A 25324-nucleotide genomic window follows, 5' to 3' on the forward strand; every position below is an offset into this window, starting at 1 on the left:
TTGATTAAATGTCCCTTAGCAAGTTGCACCTTGACCAAATACTTTTGTTAGCCATCAACAAGCTTCTGGCATAATTCTGTGTGGATATCTGACCCCTCTTCATGGCAGTACTGGTAGAGTTCATCGAAACTGGTTGGTTTCTTGGCAGAGACCTGACTTTTAAGCATAGTCCACAGATTTTCAATAGGGTTGACGTTGGGGCTTTGGGAAGGCCATTCCACAAGCTTAACATTAGCCTGCTTTATCCACAGGATCATTGTCCTTTTGGAATACCCAATTGTGTCCAAGTTTGAAATATCTAGCTGGTAATTTAAGGTGAAGCTGAAGAATCTGGATGTACTCCTCCTTCTTCATTATTTGAGAGCCTCACGTTTACTCCTCCAAACATACCTCTTGTCATTGTGGCCAAATAGCTTAATCCTTGTCTGGTTGGACCATAAAATTTTCTCCAGAAGGCATTTGGATTGTTTATGTAGGCAGCTGCAAATTTCAGTTGAGCTTGAAAGTGTTGACTTTGGAGCAGGGGGTTCTTTCTTGGTCGGTACCCTCTCAGTCCGTGGTGATGTAAAACCCGCTTCAATGTGAACAGTGAGACTGGTGTTCCAGCACTTTCCAGTTCATGGTAGGTTTGAGCCTTGGTGGTTCCAGGGTTGTTCCTGAACATCCTAACCAGTTTCTTCTCCTTGTTTAGAATTGGCACAAAGAGACCTTTCCAATTTGTGTAAACCTAAAGTTCTCCTTCTTAGATGTTCACTGAGTTCCTTGGACTTTCCATAGTCCTGAGTATCGGTCAATCCAATGAAACCTATCAAAAAAATCCTTTTTATGCTGGCAAAGAGAAACTGACAGTTGTAGTCAATCATAGTCACTAATGAGAACTAATAGGCCTTGGCCTTGTCAAGTTAAAATACATTGTAGAACCTTCAGCACCATTTATTAAAAGATTTAAGTGAGTGTGTGTGTATATATATGAGCCTGTATACATACTTTTGACCCTGCCGTGATTAGAGAAAATCCTAAATAAATTCAAACTTTTGCACCCAATTCTTGCTTTTTTAAAGTTATTAAAGATCTATGCTGTACAATTGTTCCGCCCTGGAAAAAGAACAGCTAAAAGAAATCATTGAAAGCCGCAAATTACCATGACATTTGTGCCCATGATGAGTGACCACAATTTTAAACAATAGCAAATTTACTCTCAGGAAATAAATATTACCCTAAATGCAGAACATATAGTAATAATACAGCTGCCCTTTCAGAATATTAATGGATACAGATGTAGAGGTATAAGTTCAGTTTTTCAAACTTCATACTCCAATGTCTTCCTTCTCTTAATATTTATGATTAACCCAATTCCAAAAACAGCTCATGGCTATCCATCCCTGAGTAATGTCCTCATAGTCTCCACTGTGGTAGTTAACCATTTCGTACCGAGGAACATTTCTGTGTTTGCTAATTGCAACTGGTGGGGTGCATTTTTGTTGAAGTCAGAGAGCAGAGGCAATGAAAAGTGACATTTTTAGGGCACACACATTAACTGGGCCAGTTTGTATCTGTTTGACCGGTCTGCTCTATGTGTTTAGACATCTGCCAGAGAAGTCCTTCAGATCGTTTCAAGCTGTCCTCTGCATGGCAATAGCAGGTGGTCTAGCTCAACAAGAGGTGTGCCACTAGTCCGAGGAAGCTGTCTGACAGGCAAAAGTTATAAATAAATGAGTGAGTATCCTCGCTGCGACCTCAGTGTGGAGTCGACTTTGTAAAGAAACACTGAGCTGAAATTCAGAATCCCAACACCTCAAACTTGGCATCGCGTCTCCCTCCTTAGCAGTTGCCTAAAGTGTATAATTAGCATATGCTATTTTCGAAACAGGCGTCCCCGTCTCAAAATGCTGCTATCTTACACTTCTCTCTATTTACCCTGGAAATATTTTTGGAGCAGGGATGTAAAGATTTTTGGTAACACTTCACTTTGACTAGACTTTTGAAGTACTTTGATGTACATTTATTGGCATGTTATCAAACAAAACTGAGGTATAATCAGATTAATATAGATTGAAAAAGTCGTGATTATTATTAAGATATTGATGAAATGATTGAAGCTCTGTTTGTAAAACACAAGAGGTGATTCTTTGGAGTTGGGTGTCCCCTTTACAAGTAATGTAATGGCCTCTTCTGAGACACTGTTGCATCACCTCTGTTGTACTTTCAGTGTCATGGCCTGAAAACATCGTCCTTGCCACTGTTATTATTTTAGAACTGCTATGTGGCTGAACTCACATGCATGACTTTCTTCTTCACATGCCTCTCATGTAGCCTGTAGTACAGTACATCGCTACTGTCACTGATTTACAACAAGTCCTAAGACTGTGTAGAGTAAAAATAGCATGAAATGGTTAACTTTGGAGCATGAAAAAGGACAAATGTTGTTTTCAAGTTTTAAAAATGTAGGAAATATTCAAGAAGTTTATTGTTGCATTGCTGTGGGTACATGATAAAATTCTAGACGCTTCAGTCAGATTTGTGATGTTTTAGATTATCTCGGAGAATGAAAAGAATGTTCCCTGCGAGTTTGTAAACAAATGAGCAGTCCTACTCAAAGCTGTGTGTTAGTTGGTTTTTCACAGGTATACCATAAAAGAAGAAGAAAAGAGGTGATCCTTTTGGTCACTGGCTCTCACTTCATGGTATATATAAGGTTTTACAGGCTCATTATTTATTGAGGAATTTAGATTTCCAAATAAAACACTAGCAATATAGATTTTAAAGACTGTGTGTTGTAACTTCAATTTTTCACAGATCCTGAATACTAATCAGGTGATTTCCCAATTTAGTTCAGTTTTTGGTAACTTGGAGTTACTGTGGTAGTTATAGTCATTGGAATCAGGCTTTATGGTAATAGGCAAACATTTTAAGTGGCAGACATTTGCAGCCTGAATTAACTCAGGCTTTTTTGTAGTTTTACATGCTCAGTGTTGAAGAGCTCAGCTATGATGTTGCATAGTCTGTGAAATATCATTAAATGAATAGATACTGTATCAATATGGCACAAATAAAAAATACTACATTATTACTGAAAAATAATACCTATGTGAGACAAAGCAAACTTTTGTGAATGAAATTAAATGCATTAGTCAGCACACATATAATCTTCCCTGATCTGTTGTAAATGTCCTCAGTTGTAGCATCTGACTTCTCATGCTGAAATAAACACTGTCAATGATGTTTAATCACCTTTGAATGGTATGGGTAATTAGCAGATAGACGTTTATTTAATCGATTGAAAATTGGTTGGCATAATCCAAATGGTCTCTGAGTAATTGAGAGCGATGCAAAAAGTGTTGCAACCCAATCTGTTCTTGTGTAGGGAAGCACTCATCTTAATACAGTGTTCACATGACTATGTGTTACTCAGATCAGTGGGGTCTCATCCAAAATTAAACTGTTTTTGCTATCATACCCCCGTCTTTATGTTTTTACAGGTTTCTTTCTGAGCTTTGGCAGGGAACAGGAATTTCCCTTTGAAAGTGCGGCCAAAAGTATAATGATTAGAAAATGATGAGACATTAGTGCATTTATTTAGACTTTTTAAACGCAAATAATGTAAGACAAAAATGCTCAGAACAGCTTCTTAGGTTCACACCAAAGTGAAAAGTTAGGATATACAATATATGCAAAACATATAAATCTGATGTTAATATTGTATTGTCTTTGTGGTTAATATTTGATCTTTTATCTCTCTTTTATTCTTGCTTATGTTATTTTTGGTCTTGTACTTTCCCAGTACAGTATAATTTGATGTTTATATTTCACTCAGTCTTTATAGTAGTGCAGCAGGTTGTTGGGTTAAGTAAAAAAAAAAAAAGAGTCAACATCAGGCTGTAGGAGTGTACCTCCCTTCCCTCCTCTCAGTGATGGGCGGAGCTGCAGCCTGTTGAGTGGCCAGAGGCAGGCTGTAGTAGGACTGTGAGTCAGACAGAAGGAGAGTGTGGACGTGCGGACTCAGAGCTGTCATCTGAAAGAGATTTAAACTTCTCCGTATCTGTGGACTTCTTTTTTCTTCAGACACCCCCCACCCTCCAACGAGGAACCAATCTGCCTGTGTGCAACCTAAAGGAAAGCTGTTTTAGATCAGATGTGAGTTTCTGTTTAACAGCTGACTGGGACAGAGTGTAAGTAATGCTGTTACAATGACTACCCCTGTGTTCATTAACTGCGTGGTGCCGTGGCTGCATGAATCATTGATGCGAGTGTCTTGCAGTTCTGGTTACCTGTTGGAACAATGCTAGGATAAACTGTCATTTGCCTGATAGAGAATTATGAAGTTTTTATGAGTGAGCCCATGTGAGGTTAGTTTCTCTCTTTAAAAGGAAAAGTGGGTGTGAGCTGACATGAGACAGACCGCCATCCTCTCCAGTAGGTCTTTATCGTAAGGTGATAGGAGGGCAAAGGGCTTATTAAAGACCCAGTCTGAGTGCAAGCTAATGCATTTGTGTGTAGTGTGCTTGTATTTGTAGGTAACAATGTATATGTAGGAGACACCCTTGTATTAAGTGATGTTGATCTTGGGCTTATTTCCTCAGAATCATAGTTATTTGCCTGGGTGTGTTACATTTTAACACTTTTTGGCATATGTGTGACTGTCTCTAAGCTGAGGCACAGCTCTTCAGCGGTGAGCCTGTATTTGGGAATGGGGTTTCCATCTGCAGGCAGAGGCTAGTAAATGTGGGTGCAAGTACCCAGGCATCCTCTCCAAGCTACGTTTTGGGAACCCAGAGGAGTGTGGAAAATCTAATAGGCCAAAACAGGGGAAAATTGAAACATAAGCATACACTTTTCCACAGTAAAACTGGTGTAGGTTTTGCATTGTGTTGTAAGAATAAGATAAATGGATTAGAATTCGTGATGTGGAAGCATCAAGTGATGTGTGAAATTCAAACCACTGACAAACTGCTAACAAAACAATCAGTACTAATTCCAAACTCTCAGAAATGTGAGTAGTAGTTGAATCACCCACCATGGGAGTGAGTTTTAGGTTCATTATTTTGCATTTAAAAAATAACCTGTGTATGATATTGTTTGCTTTATTCTCACACCACACTTATTTCTTTTCCCTGATATATAAAATGCTCAATAAATATGCAAATAGTGCTGTTTGACTGAATAACTGTATACACTGCAGCCGACTGCGTGTATAGAGAAAATGTTCTCTTTTAGGTGTCAAACTCTGTATGTTGATCATCCCACACAAACAAAACAAACAAATTAAAAAAAAAAAACACTTTTTGAAGTAGAGAGTGATTTCACCATCAGAAAATGAGCACCACTGTCATCCTACAGGGTACATCCTCAAGAAAACTTAATATCCCTCTTAAAAGCTTATCTATGTTTGTCTAGCATCTACCAACAGGGGACATGAGAAATACGGTAACCCTCACAACCAAGCTTTCACACAGGCACGGATCCTCGAGTGATCGACAAACACCCAGCAGAATGGGAATAAATGGGAGCGTTCATGAATTTTCAAGAATGGCTGATTATTCCCCACAAGAGGGTGGAATATAATCAACTGTGCTATCACATTTGTGGCAGGGAGTTTTCTCTTTTTTTTTTTTTTTGGTCTTGTATATGGAGATTCATCTGTCTGCTGTAGGAGAAAAGCTTGTCTGTGCTGACCTTGGCCTGCTGTTTCTTTTGGTTTGATCCACAAAAAAAACAGCTGGCAGTTGCATTCTGGATGCCGGCGGCCTCGACAATGAGCTGCCTGTATGATGCTGTCAGAGAGGCTTTGGCTCGTTGGTAAAGGATGGTGCCTGTTATATCAATAGCTCAAATCCAGACTTCACAAAAAAGTAAAATTTATGACATGGTGGTAGTTGCTTGTGTGGAGAGCCTGCCTTGACCTGAACGCTGCTGAAACATTCCTTTGCAGACTGAAAGTGTATTTGAGGTGCTGCTGTGCTGCATCAAGTCTGCTCAAAGTAGTGGAAGCAAAACGGCAAAACTGTGTGCTGTGAATGGTAGCAGCTCAAAGCAATGAGCAACCTGTTGCACATTACTAAATCTGTTGTGTGGAGAACAGACAAAGAAATTAATCATGCTGCATCACACTGTTTTGCCACAGCTAATCCTATGTGTTGGCCCCGCGTTCACATTTCTAGTTTGTCAGCATATCCCGAGGGTATTTTCTCAGCTTTAGGCTGCTCTGATCCTCCTTCATCTGTTTATAATGTCAGGTTGACACTTGCCCCAGCATAGTACAGCTATCTACAGTATTTATACTGTTTTTTTTATACAAGGTGCATTCAGCTAAATTATTGCCTACTGCAATATATATATATATATATATATATAAGAAAATCAAGCTTTTGGAACGTTGTGGTCAACGTACATGATTCTCATCAGAAGATGGAGTTTCCACAGTGGGCAAGAAATCTCAGATTATTCAGTTTCTTTTTCTCAGTGTTGCCAATCGTTCATACTGCCTTAAAAGTTGAGATTCAGAGTTAGACCAAAACTAATCTCACCACAAAGTCCGTTTAGTAGCTGTTCTGGACCTTTTAATCACATCACATGTCCTTAAGATGCTGTGATTTTATCTGACTTCCTTTGTTTTGTTTTTTTTTTTGTTTTTTTTGTTTTTTTGTGCTCTCAAAAACAAGAGAAAAAAGGGTTAATAGCTGGGGCACAGGAGGGGAGGGCTGTGGAGTGGCCAGCCACTTGTAACCTAAAGGTTAAACACAGGCCTTCAGGGAGTCCTATTACTGTGTACTCACTGATGGGAACTCTGCAAACATGCATTCTGGGAGCACAGCGGGCTCCTCTGTTTATTCCCAGTCTAGTGCTGTGCCATGATGTGGGAAATGACTGTGGACATGGATCATGGCCAGATCAGTGTTCTCGTGTCAGTGTCTCAGAGACCCACAGATGTGCCTCATAACCCTTATGAAACACGCACCAAAATATGTCACATATGCATGAAGTACTGTGGGACCTCGTCTTCATTTTAACTGTCCGCAACCCTTTGAAACTGCTTTGTAAAACTATGTGAAGCGTGTTTACACATATGCCAGCATTTCCTATATTCTGATGTGAGAGTTGCAAAGTTCCCTTTTTAGGGTGTACTTCCATCACCCGTCACCTCACACCTGTTCTTTCTGCATGTTTAATTATAAATTTCTATTTTAACTCTTAAAGCTATAATAAGAAAGGATCGACTATCAGATCACATACAGCAAATGTACATCAGGTCGTTTCTGTTAGTGGTCGAATATGTTTGTGTCCTTCCTGACACAAGCATGAGACTAGCTCTGATGATTGAATCAACCTCCAGCTGAGCCTCGTTTCTCAGCCTGACCCTCCCCCTGAGCCGCGATTTGATATCTTTAAGCATTCCAGGTTGTGCCCTTTACTCTGCTAATGGTGCTGCTGACCCTTAAAGACATTCCTGCCTCAGCTCTCCAATCACACATCTAATTGCCCCATCATAAATGTGCTTTGTTTACTTTACAGAGACATATTTGATGGACACTGGCTAAAACGCCATAGTTGCTCAACTGACATAGTTGCTCTTCTCTAACCTTGGACACAAATAGTGCAATATGGCTCACTGCTGAAGGCTCATGTGTCATGTTGGCCTGAGCTGGAATATTACACAGTGAAGTAAATCTGATAATCAATTTTTATGGCAGTGCAGGCAAATTGGGATTTTTAGTCAGCTGACTGTTGTGTGAATATGTAGCCCCTGTTTGGTTGTTTTGAGATATCTGAAACTCTTTCACCCTCAGAACTGTTCATATGAAATGAACATCCACGCTTTATGAAGCAAATGACCAGTTGTTTGCAGCTGGAAAAGCTCAGGCCTGCTAATTGAATATATCATCATATCATCATCATCAATCGTCAATCATTACTGCCAATTTGGCCCTTGACTATAACCTTTCAGAATGCTTCTGCTTTCAGATCTTGAAATGATGATTAGTCATGTGAGGTAGTTTGTTTCAAGCCCCCCCCCCCCCCCCCCCCCCCACACACACACACACACACACACACACACACTTCTTTCCTTTTTTTAAAACCTTTTACAGAGTGATCCTATTTTCTGACACAGTAACATGATCTCTTTTCCTCTTTATGCCTCAGATCTAAGAGATGGAAACAGAAATGGAGGAAAGGGGTTAAATGCAACAGAGACCACAGGACAGCAGCAGACTAAAAGCTTCCTGTGGCAGAGCAGAGTGTAAGTCGGACCTGGCAGACAGGCTGGCAGGGCAGATGTTTTAGGTGAGATGCACAGTAGATAGCTCAGGTTGAATAATTCATCAGATCGGATTGAAGATGAGATATATTAAGACAGAGTACACAGGCCATCCTATGGCCTCTTTCAGCACTTTTTGTGCAGCATAAGTGGCTGCAGGGCTCAGATCCCCCTGCATCTCTGCTTTCTATCTGGCAGTTATCCACTAGAGTCTGGGCAGTCCAGGAGACAGTTATAGATGTGCTGGCTCTAGATCTAGAGAGGCCTCCAGACATCTGGAGGGGATGAAGCTGTTCAGCATGCAGGTGTGGTTCAAGCTCACAGGGACTAACACTGTTGATGACTTCTTCTGTGGTCACTGGGTCTTACTGGTTTAGGTGACAGAAAATACATAAATTAAAGAAATACTCTTTTCAGTAATAGGAAAAATCAGTACCCTTACTAAACCTAAACAATCCTGCACAGACCATAGATTATGAAATATCAGTGTACTAAACTGTATTAAATATTAAAATGTCTTCTGATCTGAAATCTGGACTCTCTTTTTGTCCACTTCTCTTTCTGTTTTGTTAGTGATCCAAGCAAAACAAGGCTGTTTATTCCATCCCCGCTCATGCATCAAATCACCGACTTTACATCTTATAGTTTATAAATAATGAGATGAATCGCTTGCTTGCCTCATGGTGACATCAGAGACCAACTCAAGCTACAGAGCAACCTCTTGGGTTTACTGGATGTTTCCCAACAGAGACTTGAATGTTCTTGTTGTTTTTATAAGCCTAAATGACTAGTTGACCTTTTCTGGTTTACATTATAGATAATAGGATTTTTTTCCACCTTCGCTGGAAATTCACTGGGAAATAAAAAAAAAGAGAGATGGTTTAATGTTATCTGCTGAATTTCCTAATTTAGTACTTTTTGTCTGTTTGATTGCAGAATATTAAACCATCCCTCAATAGCTCCATGTTGTGAAATAGGTGAGGAAATGCATGCTGCTCTGACATCACAATGAAAAGGCTCAACTTTCTAGTAACACACCATTTCACCTCCATCTCTCCGTGACATCAGCTCCCACCTACACGCATTCAGCTGGGCGCCGTGCAGACATGTAAGAGCTTTGATTGTATCTCAAGCGCACACTGGTGTGTTTTTTTTTTTCAGTGCAAACATGGAGGTACATGAACTTTAAGGGTTCTTTTTATGCTCAAAGTGTACTACCTGAACTAACTGCTCAGAGCAATTTGGCTTTAAGATGTCATGAACTTGGAAGTTTGTTAGATTATTGTTCCTTTTTTTTTTTCATTAAAAATTACTCAGTAGAATTGAGGCAATTTATAACATACCCCTATACCTGCAGCCAAGCACACTGAGCTCTGTCATCTGATAGTTTGCTAATCCCCTTATTATGCTTGTCTAGTTAAGTAGAACAGTCAGTCACTCATCCATTAAATCATCAAACCAAGGGATCAATGTTGGGCATGTGCACAGTGTGATTTAAAGGGCAAATAAAAAGGGTACAAGAAAAAAAGTAAAGAGCAAACATGTGAAGTTGGATCTAAACTGAGCAATGCCAGCTTGACAAGTGTGACCTTGAGTATCTGCATCAGCAGGCCGATACGCTTGATTGACAAGAGCTCATCTCCCTCGTATGGTTTACCAGATTTGCTGCCCTTATAGGTCAGATCTGGTCGTCTAGGATATTGGATCTCAATGATTGGAATTTAACCCAAATATCATTGTACTGAAGGATTCTCAAGATGGCTCGGATGACTAGGATACCAAAGCTTAAGTGACTGCTGAATACTTGGCGTTAGGAATGTGCAGCTCGCTATTGATCATTACTAAGTGAGGTCACTCGATGTGGGGGGCAGCTGCCCCACTCTCAGACCCCACATAAAGAGGACAGACTACCCCCGCAAAGACTTTTTAATGTGGTTTGTATGCCAGATAAAGAGGTTAAAAAAGAACTTTTTAAATACTGACTGTTGAGGGTTAACACCAGAGATAAGACACAGATAAACAAGTATGACTACAAGTGCAAGAAAGGAGACTTTGCAAAGCTGTCAGTTTAGCCTCATTCTTTACCATTTGTATACTCTCACGAACTTGGTTTAGAGAAGTATCATTTTGATATTGTTAGTGGGCTTTCCTGATGTCACTGGAAGTGTTCACAGAGCACTAAATCTTTCACAATATGCTTTTTGCATGCCTGAGAAAAGAAAAAGTCTATGATTACTGGCAGTTAAGAGCTGTTTATGTTTAAATATAATTTTAGCAATAGTCAGACTTATAGACATCAAATATTTGTTGATTTTTTTTTTTTGTTTGTTTGTTTGTTTAGTCAAGATTGCTCCTTGTGAAGGCTCACCAGTTGGTACTTCAGTTCTGGGTATTGTAAATCACAATTACTTTCCACACAATTGGATTAGGCTGTAAACAGTTCTCACAGGTGTCATTTTAAATGGGCTGCACAATAGATGATTGGAGTGTGAACATGAACTTGATTATACCTGCTTGGCTGAACACACCTTTCCCTGGGCTATCTTTGTTAAATTTGTTAAATAGTGATTTTCTGGAAGTATTGCATTTCCCATTTCATTATCTGCTGAAAATGTTTTATTTAAATATACTTAATTTTATTATTATCATGGTTTAAGTGGCATAATTTTCTTTTTTATAATCCATTAATCCTTTGATTAAAAGTTTAGTTGATTACATTTTGTGAAAAATAAAACACAAAACAGTTCAGAATTGCTTCATTGGTCTGTATAAAAAGGACTGAAGGTCACCAGCTGGTTCGATCTGTGAGGTTTACGCTGTGCTTTGTAGCCTTGATACTCTTGACATTCGGTGAAAGCTGGTCTGTGGGCATTTGGAGAAGTGGACATTCTGAGCCTTTTATCATTTTCACACAGTGATGGATGGGTGCAGCTCTCTGCCCAGTGGCCTATAGCCTGAGCTTGTGTGTAAGCCTCTAAGCTACTGGAATGCATGCAGCTTCTTGCTGCGAACATCAAACAACGACAGCCACGCCGCTTTGTTTACACCCTTTCATGGATGCCACACGAGCCTAATCAATTTCAGCGAGGTGAAATATTTCAGTGCATTGTTGCTGATTGAATGGTCCATGAATTTACACGGGCGGCAAATGCGAATGCAGCACATCACTTCTTTTTTTTTGAACTGTCCACAAATTTGACTCATATTGTTCAAAAAGTTCACTTAGCTTTCTCCCTGCATATGGCAGGTTTTATATATTGTCACCCTCTTAAAATAATGGCCTAAGTCATTTTTTTAACAAAAGTTTTATTTTTGCCTAAATCATCGTATTTTCAGTGTTTAGTTTAGTTTTTTTTTTTGTCTTTTCTGAAAAACCTGAAAAAAAAATTACTCAGACCATTATTTTAAGAGGGAGACAATGTGTTAAATAGTCTCATGAGTTAAGAAAAAAATATATAAAAAGGTCATTTCTTTTAAAGCATGGGTTGGCAACATGTTTTATCAGTGGACCAAAAATCGTAACCTTGCAGCATATAGCTGTTTGAGTAGTCAAAAGTGTTGAATCCCTGCTGTAGTGGGCATTTTTCATTTTGCACTGGTGTGAAACCGTTAACATCATTCAGTCCGCTATGAACCAGTCAGTTACAAGCTCTGTCAGGCTTTAGAAAAGCTAACCAGTGATGGAAGAGTTTGGCCAATCACAGGTCTTTTTGAAGTAGTTTAAAGAGCAACAGAGTCTATGTAGAGACTCAATAGGTTAAGCAGAAGACTTTATCAGGTTTAGTTCAAATCCTGCATGATGAAGTGTATGCATATGCCAGAGCTGCAACTTCTTTCAAATACTTCCTTCCTTCCTAAGCTTGTTTTTTATTTTTACTGTGACCATGCTACACCTTTTAGTCTGAATCAGATGTATTTAAAGTTCTTTCAAATGACTTTTCTATTAGGAAGAATAAAAAGCCATCCATCATAGAAAGGTAAGATGTGATATTATTTTAAAAAACAGGAATAACGTGCTGCATTTCTATATACTTTCTCAAGGGAGACATTTTGTACTGGGATATATGAATAAAAAGTGCTACAGTAGTTGAATAACAAAAGCTAAAATGAGAGCTACAAAGGGAAGTGCAGTGCCCTTAGCCTCTCTCACCTCTGTACAGCTCAGCTGGCCGTCAGATGGTAAACTGGGTGTGAGTTGGTTTATTGGTTTTGGAACGTCACAGTTCATGGGTGACACATCCAGTGTCATAAAGGTGTGGAGTTCATGACACCATCTGACATCATCATCGTCTGACAGTTCAGACAGCATAAATCTGTACTTTTGGTGCTTGATATTTTGAATATCTCTTCTAAAACATTAAAAATTTGTTGGGCGGCTGTGGCCCAGGTGGTAGAGTGTGTCGTCTATCAGTTGGAAGGTCGGTGGATTGATCCCTGACTTCTCCTATCCGAATGCTAATGTATCCTTAGGCAAGGTACTGAACCCCAAGTTGCCCCCAATGCATCCACTGGAGTGGGACTGTGTGTCTGTAAAAAAGATCAAAGTGCTTGTATGAATGTGTATGTGATTGGTTGAACAAGACTTGCAGTAAGAAAGCGCTTTGAATGTGCAACTGAGTAGAAAGGTGCTATTTAAAAACCCCTCCATTCCCCATCAGTTGTATGTCACAGAGTTATCTTAAAAAAAAAAAAAGTTAGTGCATGTAAACAAGGGAGAAGCAGGTTACAGCACTTGAGGTGAATGCCTATTATCTCACTCCATTGTGGTCGATATTTCACTCCTGCAAATGCAGACAGGATTTTATTGCAAACAAGTGGAGACATTTCGAATGGCACTGAGTGTTTCAACAGGCCTGACCTACTTTCAGTAGCAAGGGCTAAAACAGTTCCTCACCTGTGTCTGGCAGCAGGCAGGAAGCCTCATAAACCAATAACCCTCAATATCTTAACCACTGCTCTGAACACTATATTACTGTGTTTTTTTTTTTCTGCTACGAAATAGTCATCAAAGTATTTGTTGCTTTTTCTATAGTGCATATGGTCAGTCTCTCTTGAGCTAACACAGGCTGTTACTCTCAGCCAGTGTGAGAGAGTGAGATGGTTGGGATGGTTTAGTTTGCATTCATCTGTAGAGTAAATTACAGATTAGCAATGTAAATAACTATAATAATTACCAAATTTCTCCTTAAAATGTGTTTATAAGTGAAATACTGTTTTATTTCACTTTAACTACAAATTCAGAGACACGGCTTGCAGGTCATTCCGTCCTCATCTCAATATTTATGAGTATAAAGATTTATTGTAGTATGAATACTAGTATAAACATTTGTGGTGTATCGGTTTCCTTCAGTGCCATTCCTCCAAATATCAGGATGCAGATTATTATATTTCAGAGACAAGAGGAACATCTTTTGTAAGGGTGAAGAAAATGAGTTGCAGATGCAACTGTTGAACATCACCATCAAAATTATTTCAGATAAGCTTTTAAATAGCTTATCATATAAGTGATCATATGATGGGTCAAATTATTTACCAAAACCACAATAAGAGAAACACTTCAAATTAAAGGAGACGGATGATGGAATGTGTGACAGGTGATTGTTTTTTAGTGTTTGTGCCTGAAAGGTGTGTCATGATTAAATCAGAGATAGCGGTAGGGTGTTCCTTTCCTTGAAAAGGGTGTAACAACAGTGAAAGAGACTGTAGAAAAGAAATAGGCCACTTCTGCAGGATCAACAGTGCAGGCTCCTTCCTTAAAGTGGATCAGCTTACACTGGGGTTTTCAGAAGTGGCAGAGAGTGCAGAGGGAAAGCAAAGAAAAGTACAAACTTTTACAAACATTGATAATACATGAATAATTTTAAGACACGTTGAAGCCCTGCTTACCTTTGTTTTGACGTACGAATTGGCCAACGTGCCAGGAAATAAAAGCAGCTGGCCCTCTCACATCACATCTTACTGAATGTTGAACTTGGCTGATGAGATTAGCGACTCTGAAGAGATTCTTTCCTCCGTACAAGTGTTAATATAAAGATTAGAGTTTGATGAGGTGACCAGCAGTAGAAGATGGTGTCTTTGTCCTTTTCATTTGCTTCTCTTTGTCCCCGCCACTTTCAGTATTGAAGCACTTTTCGGCCCGTCGCAGAGCCCCTGCTGCTCTTCTTTCACCCACTTCGACGTTGATAGTAATAGCAGGTCTGGCGACAGACCTAGCACCACTACTTTACATTTCATCAGCAAGCTGCTTCTGCTGGCTCCACATCTGTTATGGAAATTTGTGCAGAGGGGAAAAAAGGGAATGAAATGGAAAATCATTTCATATATTTTCACTTCTAAGACAGCGTTGGTTTCAGCACTTGTATAGGTTTCAAAGACAGAGGCGATGAAATATGCTCATCCACTTTCACAGCCATATATTACATTAATCTATCAATGCATTCTTAGTTCCTGATAGCTTCAAATTTGGGATGCTTTAGGAATTCAGCACTTGTGATAAATTCCACATTTCTGACCCTGTGTCACAAGCCCCAGAGGAGAAGCAAGCTTGATGAATTTAACTCCCCTGAACCTTAAGTTCAAAATGTCTCCTATCTCTGCTCAGTAGTTTAATAAGATTTTAATTAGGCAATTAAAAGTCTTTGGAATAGCATATGGTCATAATTACTGCTGTATAGTTCACTTAGGGACGAATGAGCCATTAATTATTCTTAGCTGGGTCTAGGGATTGGACTTAAAAATGGGTCGAGAAGAGGAAAGAGTGTATTTGCTTTAAACATCATAGTCACCTAATCGGCAAGTCAGACTTTTGAATTACAAAATATGTTAACTTGGGGGGGCCTCAACTGTGTTGCATCAGCTATTGTGAATCCAGGACTGAATTTGTGTATTAACTTCTTTGCAGTTTGTTGACAGCTCTAGTTGACTTTAAGCTTGTGATTTAGGTTGCACCACTGAAAATTAAGAAGTGTCTTAAGACTTTGTAATAAAAATATTTGCAGCATTACCCAATCAAAATCAATCAATTATACAGCGAGTCAATGTAAAACTGTAGCATAGGCAGTATATCAAATATAATTGGCATATTTGGCTGTTACGTTGTTGTACATCCCCTCAATTTAGAATGAAAAAATGGAAAAAGTCAAATTTTGCTAACCTAAGTATTCACAAACTCAAGGGTTTAAAATGTAACTGTTCAGAGTAACCTTTGCATGACAGAAATTAACATCCTCCCAGTTTATACAGTGTTTAACCAACATTTCTTAAGTTTGGGGTCATTACTGGCTTACTGGTCACTTTTAATCTACTAATACTCTGAATAAATAATGAAAGCCATGTAGCTGCTTGAAAATCGAATTTAAATGTTTTATTCTGTCATTTAGTCATTTTTAATGAGAGCAGAGTGAGAATATTCTCAAGCTCCTCTGATTGCGATTAGTCATGAAGCACTTTGGATACTTGGGCTTTGTGGAAGAAGTGCTGTCACGTCTTACTCATAGACAGGTATCGTTAGATCTGGCCAAGCAATTGCACAATAACATGAGAGGGCAGAAGGACCAGGGCAGAAGTATGTCAACGCTGTACGCCCACACAACTCAAACCAGCAACTCAGCTACTTTGTCCATATGTGCAGGAGTGCTCCTCCATTAAAGCCACTCTTGAGAGACGATATCCTCACATCTCACATCTGTTCTGTCACACATCTGAAAGCCCTTCAGTGGCGTGGAGGTGTTGTAGGGGGGCCAGAGGGGAAGCGCTCACAGGTTGACGGCAACATGTGGTAGCATGTGACTTATGTTATCGGAGAGGTGTGACATAGGTGGCCAGTGTGTGCATTTGTGTGTGTGTACAGGTGGCTTCTTCGGATGACAGGCGTGTCATAAGGTCGTATATTTCAGTCAACACTTTTCCAGTCAACAGACTGTGTGTGGAATCCAGGAGGCCTTCACCCCTCCTACTCTACTCAAATGTTAATGGTGGTGCCACCTGTTTCAGCTCCATACGCGATGCTGCTATTTATAAATTCTCACAGTCTTAAAAGTAGCACTGTCGTTGGACCAGCTTTGTCATTCAGTGATATATAGTGATATTTTTACTGTATACCAGGAGCTTTACAACAGGAAATGACCGGTAAAGAGTGCTAGGAATTTCCCTTGGTTAAATATAATACTGGCTTCCTCTTTTATGACATACTTTACTGTAAAGTCTTTGGACAGTGTATGAAAGATAATAGTTAGAATATAGTTTTTATTTATTTATTCATTCATTCAGGTCTAATAATGTTATATGACCAAGTTTTACATTGTAAATAGAAGCATCACAGGTTGAGCTTTTTCTGTAGCACTACACTGACAGCTATGCATGTGTTAGTTTTATTTCCAGCAGAACGTTCTGCTGCTTGATTTATTTTTTCTCCCTTCCCCTAATTATTTTTATAGTATGGACTCTCACAAAGCGTCCTTTTTACTGTTACTGAATTGATGAATTAATGAACTGACGCTTTCTGAAATCCTGCATTTGGACCTGACTGTGCTTAGCTTGAATGAGCAACATGGACCTGCCCTCCTGTGGGCCCAACACCCACAGGAAGGGGATGGTGTAGGGGTCTGGTAGTATATGCACTGGGCAGCAATTGGGGCTGGAGGTCTTGGTGGCCTGATAATCAAAACTGGTTCTTGGGACATTTATCAATTAATACATTTGATTTGATTTAGAAATTACAAACTCTAATATAAAGACACTATTTAACATGGATTGAAGCTTAGGCTGATAAAGACAGGGGCAATCATTCTTATAAGAGACTATAAATTGAGCATGTCATTGTTCAGACAGGCTGCAAAGTAATCGGTGGATTTAATATTGGACACTTTAGGTTGCTTTAGCTTGCCCATAGTTGCTGCACCTCTGCAAGCTGCTTTGCAACCCATCTCCAACCCAGCCATCTTTTCATGTTGTCTGACCTAATCAGTGTCATCTTTTGTCAGTGATCCCTGCTCACATCTGCATGGGGGTCTCTGCTGGTCTCCCTGCCTCCAGCTTTTCACATCTGCACTTGGAAGGGGAGAAAAATCCCAGTATGCAGTCATACTGCCAAATATAACTTATTCCAGATGGAAATGACAATATTCGTTTTACTATAGTGGTCCTGTTTATTTTATTTCTCTAGTTAGTTGTTTGTTTTAGTTGCAGACATAAAAAGTACACCATCTTAGTCTAAAGTAAAGCAGCAACATTTCTTATTCCTCTGACAGACTCATGAGGCATGCAAACATAAATCCCACTTGTGTGTGTTAATAGAAAGGCTAATATAAATATATACAAACAGCTTTCTTTTCATTTGCTTAAAAAATAGAAAGAATCGCCCCTCCTACTAATAAAATTACACATATCTTTAATTGGATGGTTTACAATCTGTGGTTGAGAAATGATGAAATTATTCTGTCAGATTGATGTGTTGCTGGAGGGAATAGAGAAATACACTCTAAAAGGATTTAGGAGGAGATCATTGACAGAGTACCATCCATAGCCAGAGCACACTATCACGTCTGTGTAGAGAGTGAAAGGGATGATTCAGTTTATGCATCATGCAGGAGAGAGCAGTGAAGTGCAGAGTTGCATATAGATTTCTGTGCTGTCAGAGGGGCCCTTGTTCTCGCGCTCACGCTGAGCCGAACTCTCTACATACCTCAGTCGGATTCATGCGGGCCACTTTTTCTGGCTGTCACACAAAACCGGGATTAATGTTACCTCTGCCGCTCGGTGGTCAAGTAGCATCTCATTTTGAATTGTTTCCACACAGAGGACACTAATGATGCTTATGGTTACCCTTGTTGTCTGTTACATGTCATAGTCCACTGACATCATGTAGGCTGCTGGCAGGGAGGGATTGTCTTAAAAAATGTCAAACTGTGGCCAAGCCCGGACTTTTAAAAGCAGAAACTTTTCAAAAGCTTGTCTGCTTTTGTCATCAGGGTCATTAAAAATCACAGTCCTGCTGCTGTAGGTCTAAATTCTTTGCTGTCCAGACACTTGATTATTTTTCCCTTTATAGCTTTTGCATATCTGGATGGGTGAAAGGGGAAATCATTTTGATCAGAATTTTTTAAAGAAGTTAAACATTTCTGCTGTAGAACCAACCATCTTTGTGTCTTGTTCTCCTTTCTGCTCCTCAGAGGTCATCTGCCTGTATCAGATTTGGACATGTCTGGTTTAGTAATAAACATCTTACTGCTTATTGACTGAGAGTCAAGATCCCCTTGATAAAAGTCAGAGTAGCTTTGCTCCCTACTTTGTGAAATTGATTCTAATACCTCACATGAAACTGAATCTCCTGTTGGTAGCATTTAATGAGGAGCTCCCCGTGGCCACTGTAATGGAGCATTTGCAGTTGTAACTGGGATATCCATATTGAGTTTCCCTTTAAGTCTGTCTCACTACATTCAGTTAATCAGAGTCTGTGAATTGCTCCATGACTCCATTACTAGCTGTGTTGTGGTTTGAACTGATGTTTTCTTAAGAATTGTTGGAGTCCTTGTTGATAAAAATGTTAGCTGAAATGAAGAAAGAAAAAAGCTCAAGTTCAGCACATATTAATTTGAGGTGAAATGAATACTAAGCTTATGGAAGTATTCCAAAAATTGTCTTTGGCTTTGGATGCTTTTATTCCAGTATAATTACGATGGGAATCCAAATATTTCATAGTGAGACAAGTTCTGATCTGTACACACAATTTCTTACTACTCTATAGTAAAATTAAAGGTTATCTGGTGAAAACTATGGGACAGGAGCGCCTGTAGCTCTTGCAACATGAGCCGTTTCCTGGGCGTCACACCTTTTTTCAAGAAAGCAGAGATTACCACGAAATCTCTGCTTTCTTTTCAGTCCAGCAAACAACAGGTAACAGGTATACGCAGTTCAGATATGGAGGTTAATCTTTTTTTGGGAGTCTTTCTGTAATTTCCATACAAACAGCCCATAACATTAACCTTTAACCTATCAAAATGATTTTGCTTTCTATGAACAGAAAGTGAAAAGTAATCACACAATCAGATCAGCTTGAGTTACGTTGTTGAAGGAAGACTTTGGTTTTGACCTGTGGCACTTATACACTCTGTTATAAATGTGGATTCATTATTGTGTAATCAGGTTTTATGTTGCGTGGCAGCTGTGGGCCAAAAAAATGGTCAATTCCAAGGAAAGATGCTCAGCATTTTGTTCAGGTGCAATGTTATTTATACTCTCTAGGGTGGCATGAATTCGAAGTAATTTATGGATGACTGATGAGCTCAGAATAAGACAAATGTAAACAGTATAACAACAGGAGGCAAACAAGCATGAAGATAGAAATGTTAGAGTGATAAAATTAAATATAAAATTCATTCATTTGTACAATCTGTAAGGAAGGAACACAAATTTGGTGCATGAAACCTTCTGGTTTCTGTTTAACCAATCATGTTTGAGCAGGCTTTGAATTCTCCATATAAACCGGTGAACCGTTCATGCGGAGAGCAGCTGATGGCACAGCATTGGTGGAGTACTGTGTTGCAACCGCTGGCTAATATGTAACCACTAATTAGCTTTTTGTTAATGTTTTATAAATGTATTTGCATTGTAAACACTGGCCAGAGAACAGAACAGGAGGTCTCGAAAAGGATATAATACTATCCAGTGGTTTCCCAGATGTGCTTGCACCTATCAGTAACTTTTATTGTTGCATAAAAATGGAAGAAAAAAAAAAGCAGCGACTCATGAATGCCATTTCTGAAAAGTAACATATACTGTGATAATTAGAGTGGTTTCAGAAAAAACATTTCTATCACTTGGTTTATTATTCCATTTAGCTTGCTGATGCACACTAATCTGAATACTGTTTCTTTATCCTGATAGGTTTTAGCTGTGCCCCTCTGCATGCATGGATTCTGATCAATGGAGGCTGTTGCTCTGAGGTCACAGATCATCATTTCAAACCAGCATCATCGTCTGTAGCCCAGAAGGGGTGCCTTGACTTCACAACAGTTCAGACGCCTTCTGTTCAAGGAGCCTGGAGCTGCAGGACTAGTGAGAGAGAGAAGAAGAAAATAAGCGGGTGTTCTAAAAGACGCTCTTCATGAATTCACCAAAAACCTGAAGGGAAATACTGCAAGTTGGCTGGCAGATCTTAGGAGGCATGTGGACAATGACTATGGCTTGTTTCCGTCTCCCCACCTTGACTGTCCTTCTGTTTGGTTGCTTTCATACAGCTGTCATGGAAAATGATGTAACTCCACGCCTCACCTTTTCATACAGTAAGTTTCACAACTTCTTGACAATAGAATAACAGTGACTTTACAAATTGCTGCTTTTTTTTTTTTTTTTTTTTAAGTAGGAGTGCTTGATCCCAAGCTGCTCCAGTATCCCATGTATGCACGTCACATGGAGCGAGCAGACTCACCAGGCTCTCCTCCATTCTGAGTGAGACGAGAATGTGTGAGGTTTGGAGATGCCTGAGGCTCCAGCTAGAGCGTCGCCGGATCTTTTAGTGTGAACCGCAGCACGTGGCTAACTGTCAATAAACAGTCATCAAGACTGGCACTGTTGCTTTCTCTTCTCTAGTTGCTGCTCACAGCTGTTTAGAAGTAAAAGTTTGCATAACTCCACCTGGGAACGCTCAGCAGAAACATTCGTTTTCTGCTCAACTATTTAGTTCCACGTTTGCTGCTCTCACATTCTGTTTACAGAACTGGTCATCCAGTTCCCGGTGGGTCCCCTATTTATTAAGTCTGTCCACTGAAAAAAAAAAAAAAAAATCAATACACTTCTTATGTGTCCATTGTAAGAGCTAAAAGGATTTAGAGGGGTGAAATGATGTTTGTCTCCATCATGTAAATCCATGCTGTGAATGGCTGCTCCATCAGGGTGGCTCTGTCGAGTACCTGCAGGTCAGACAACAATTACGAAATGAACAGGCCTATTGTGTTTCGACTTACTAACGACAAGCGGACACACTCATGAGTGCTGAGAGTTATTGCTCTTATATAATGTGAATTTTTTTTCTCTTGGCTTGCACAATGACTTTGAGCTTAGGAACATAACAAATATGTCTTTCACATTTCACTCCTAAAATATGGTGGAAATATTGTTATATTAGCCCTCATGTATTATTTTCATGTGCAGCCTGATGTTCTGCATTCTCTTCATTGATAGATAGAGCCACCAGTACCATGAACTGATTTTATCCAGTTATTCAAATAATATACTGGTGCATTTGAGATGACATGTTGACTTTAAACATTAATTGTGCCCTGCCATCTCCACAGAGAATTAAACAAAAGGATGGCTTATGGGATTGGTGGAGGCTTTCAGTGATTGATCTGCAGTTAGTGACTCATTTTCGAGCATCATTAGAGTTACTTCAGGGAGGATTATGTTGATAGATCCCGCTTAGTAATCTATTACGGACATGGGTAGAATTTCCAGTTTGGAGCAAATTTTAAGCTTTTAAATAGGTGAGCCGTGTTGCCTGTCTGAGCTTGTGCCCTCCCACATGTTGGACCGCTATACAAACAGGTAATCTCTCTCACCTCCCAGCCTCAGTAAAGTCCATAGCTCATCCCTTGTGAAGCATTTCACAACAACACACACCATCAATCACTCACTGAAAAGATGCTTCACACTTGGCCCTGCTCTTAAGGAAAGATTTGCTTGCAGGGTGTGCAGCCAGTGTTAAACAACAACTTTAAAAGCATGCAAGACTTGAATGTCAGAAGTCTTTTAGATATACAATGCTATGCATTTAGTATAACTGAAGATAATCAGGGAGGGTTGTGTTTTCTGTAGAAAATTTAATCTCATTGATAAGGTGAAGGGTCATGCAGGAAGTAATTTTAACAATAGATAATAATTTCTGGTAAAGCTTAACAAGCAGTAATTTTTTTTTGTTTATCAGCATGGTTAAGATGCCATACTTTCTTGAAATTTACTAACTCATACAGCAACTCTGGCATAAAGGCACTGGTATTGTTGGCCTTAAAAGACCAGTTTTAGTTTGTGGCTTACAGCAAAGAACAAGGTTTTTTTTCCAGGAGATAAAGGTTAAGAGGGCCTGGTGACAAAAGTTATCCTGCTGTGGTAGTGTCTGTTCTGCTACACTGACATTTTCCAGCCTCCCGCAGAAGGGCTTTGTCACATTGTATTTACAGTATCAAAGCAGAACGCAGTGCTGCAGGCCTCGGGGACCTGAACTTTATACAGCAGAAGCTGCCTGAGCTCATCATGGTTTCTGGTCCTCTCTGTCTTTTCTGGATGCCAGTTAGCTTGATGGCTTGCGTGCTTAAACCGTAGCATTGTAGGCGGGCCAGAGCCCTGCTTGGCTGATCCCCATCCAGTGCCATTTTTGTAGACGAGCTTTATCTCTCGCTCTGTCTCTCTATCATTTTCTGTCTATGTCTCTCTTTCTCTCTTTCTCTCTCTCTCTCTCTCTCTCTCTCTCTCTGTCTCTTTCTCTCTCTCTCTCTCTCGTTGTCTCTCTCGTTTTCTGTCCCCTGGTCCCTGCCTATGCCTTAATGAAGAGGGTAATCTGCCATGAATAATGAATGGGGATTTGTATGTGTTATGGTGTGAACACTTGTCTGGTTCTCATTATGCGCCTATCAGGATGGATCATGGGTTCAGGGAATAGAGCCAGCATCTGCTTTTCTCTCTGCTTTTGTTCCAGGCTTTAATGCAGACCATGTTGAATGGCTTAGTGCGTTGAGCATCATTTAAAGGCACACCTATAAGCCATTTAGTTGGCCGTCTTTTCTTGTTGAGCTGTTCAGCCCTCTTCCCACCACGAGACAGTTGTGCTTTAATTTTGTTTTAAGGGGCATGCCCACAGCCACGCAAGGGAGTAAAGCATTTTTAATTATTTAAAAGCTGTCATGTCTGGTCCAGTTGAAACAGCCACTCTTGAGTAATTCACAATGACAGTAGTGTCAAGTGAGATAACAGCTTTTCAATACTATGTTGGTGGCACATAGCTGAACTGTAGTTCTTCGTGGTATCGGTGCGTAAACTAACTTGATTACATTACTTGATAGAGTCGGATTAAAATATCCAAAAGTATGTAAAATTGCAGTCTGACTGACTGACTGAGGACCTCTCATGCCTATGTGGCATATTGGGCGGCAAAAGATCGCCACAGGGCTCGGTCTTGTGCCTGTGTTTCGGCTTCTTCCAATGGAATATTCGATGTTCTAAGGTCTTGGTAAAATGACCTTCGCCAGGTATTGCGGGGGCGTCCTCTGGGTCTTTTGGCACCCGGGGGCTGCCAGCGCACCGCTATCTTCGGGATCCTTGAGTCATCCATGTGAAGGACATGGCCGGCCAGTCGGAGTCTTCGATGTGCGACAATGTTGTGGAGTTTGACCGAGCCGCTCCTTTGCAGGACCTCTTCGTTGCTGATGTGTTCGGTGTAGTGGATCTTCAGAATCCGGCGAAGGCACCGTTGTTGGAAGACGTCCAGCTTGGTGTTGATGCTGGCGAAGACTTCCAGGTCTCGCTGGCGTAGATGGCAGTTGGGATGACTATTGAATTCAGCAAGCGGAGCTTGATCTTGAGGGAGATGGTCGGGGAGGACCAGATCTTGTTCATCCTCCAAAATACCACGGCTGCCTTCCTGATGCGGCACTTGACGTCCACCTCCACGTCACCATCATAGGAAATCACACTACCGAGGTAGGTGAACTTCTCCACTTCTTCCAGCCTCTGCATCCCAACATAAATCCCCCGTCATGGATCCGTGGAGCTGACGAACATGACCTTCGACTTCTCAGCGTTGATCCTCAGGCCAACTTTGCCGGCTTCTCTTCCCAGATTGGTACTTGCGTGCTGTAACTTCATCTCGTTTTCCTCGATCAGGGCGATATCATCGGCAAAATTCAGGTCACCGAGGCGATCGTGATCGAACCAACGGATGCCGGCTTCAATGCGGGCACCGGCTCGCCTCATGACGTAGTCGAGGACAACGAGGAAGAGCAGCGGCGACAGGACACAGCCCTGCCTAACGCCCGTGGTGATCTCGAAGAAGTTGGTGTGGCTGCTTCCGGTCTTAACGCAACAGCTCGATCGCAAGTACAGGTCCTTAAAGATCTTGATGAAGTTGACCGGGACACCATACAAGCACAGGATCTGCCAAAGAGAGTCGCGGTGGATGCTGTCGAATGCTTTCTTGAAGTCGACAAAGTTGATGACAAGTTGTTGCCGGTACTCGACGCACTGCTCAGTGATGTTTCTTAAGGCGAAGATCTGCTCCGTGCACGATCGGCCACTTCAGAACCTGGCTTGTTCCTCTCGCAGCCGTTGGTCAAGGGCATTCTTCAATCGTCGAAGAAGAACGATGCAGAATGCCTTGCCAGGCACAGAGAGCAGGGTGATGCCTCTCCAGTTGGTGCACTCAGAGATATTGCCCTTCTTTGGTATCTTGACTATGGCGCCTTTCCGCCAGTCCTCCGGCACCACGCCGCTTCGCCAGCACTTTTTGAACAGGATCATCAGCTCTTCCTCCCCCGTGTTTCAGAAGCTCCGATGGTATTTCATCCAGGCCGGCCGCCTTGTTGTTCTTAAGGCTCTTGATTGCGATCTTCACTTCCTCAATGGTGATTTCACCATTGTTGACTCCGAGCTCAAAATTGCAGTCAGTAAGTATTATTTATAATACTTATTTCATTGATTATTACCTTGTTTAACTCAATAATCATTCAGGTTAATAACAATGTAAGTAGAAATGTAGAAAAAATGCTCTGGCTTTCAATATAAAGGGCCTTGAGGCTGCTGTTGTTGTGAATTGGCGCTATCTAAATAAAACTGAATTGATTATTTTTGCACTATTTTCTGACCCACAGTTAATAATCCTAGCTTCAGTAGCTAATTTTAAAAAAAAAGTAAGAAAAAAAAGTAAAAAGTAAAGGCTACAGCTCTTAACTTTTGTGCAGCTACTTTGCACATTCATTTTCAGAGTATTGTAGGGACACAGTGACTTTTCAGTTGCTCTGCACCTTGTGCAATAGCACAGCATGAAGTCTGGCTGGTCAGGTCTGAGTCTGCTTTATGGCTAAA

The 25324-nt window shown here is 40.4% G+C and overlaps 1 protein-coding gene across 1 annotated transcript in view; it reads left to right on the top strand.

Moving 5' to 3' along the window:
- Positions 1-3984: 3984 nt before the first annotated feature.
- sema4ba (sema domain, immunoglobulin domain (Ig), transmembrane domain (TM) and short cytoplasmic domain, (semaphorin) 4Ba) overlaps positions 3985-25324 on the top strand; it is a 36982-nt gene continuing 15642 nt past the window's right edge. Inside the window, exons 1-2 of the mRNA XM_030732418.1 lie at positions 3985-4169; positions 20138-20535. Of these exons, the coding sequence (XP_030588278.1) occupies positions 20418-20535 (118 nt within the window). The 5' untranslated portion in view covers positions 3985-4169; positions 20138-20417. The remainder of the gene's footprint in view (positions 4170-20137; positions 20536-25324) is intronic.

The sequence above is a fragment of the Archocentrus centrarchus genome, chromosome 6, assembly GCF_007364275.1.
Source record: "Archocentrus centrarchus isolate MPI-CPG fArcCen1 chromosome 6, fArcCen1, whole genome shotgun sequence".
Classification (NCBI taxonomy): Eukaryota; Metazoa; Chordata; class Actinopteri; order Cichliformes; family Cichlidae; genus Archocentrus; species Archocentrus centrarchus.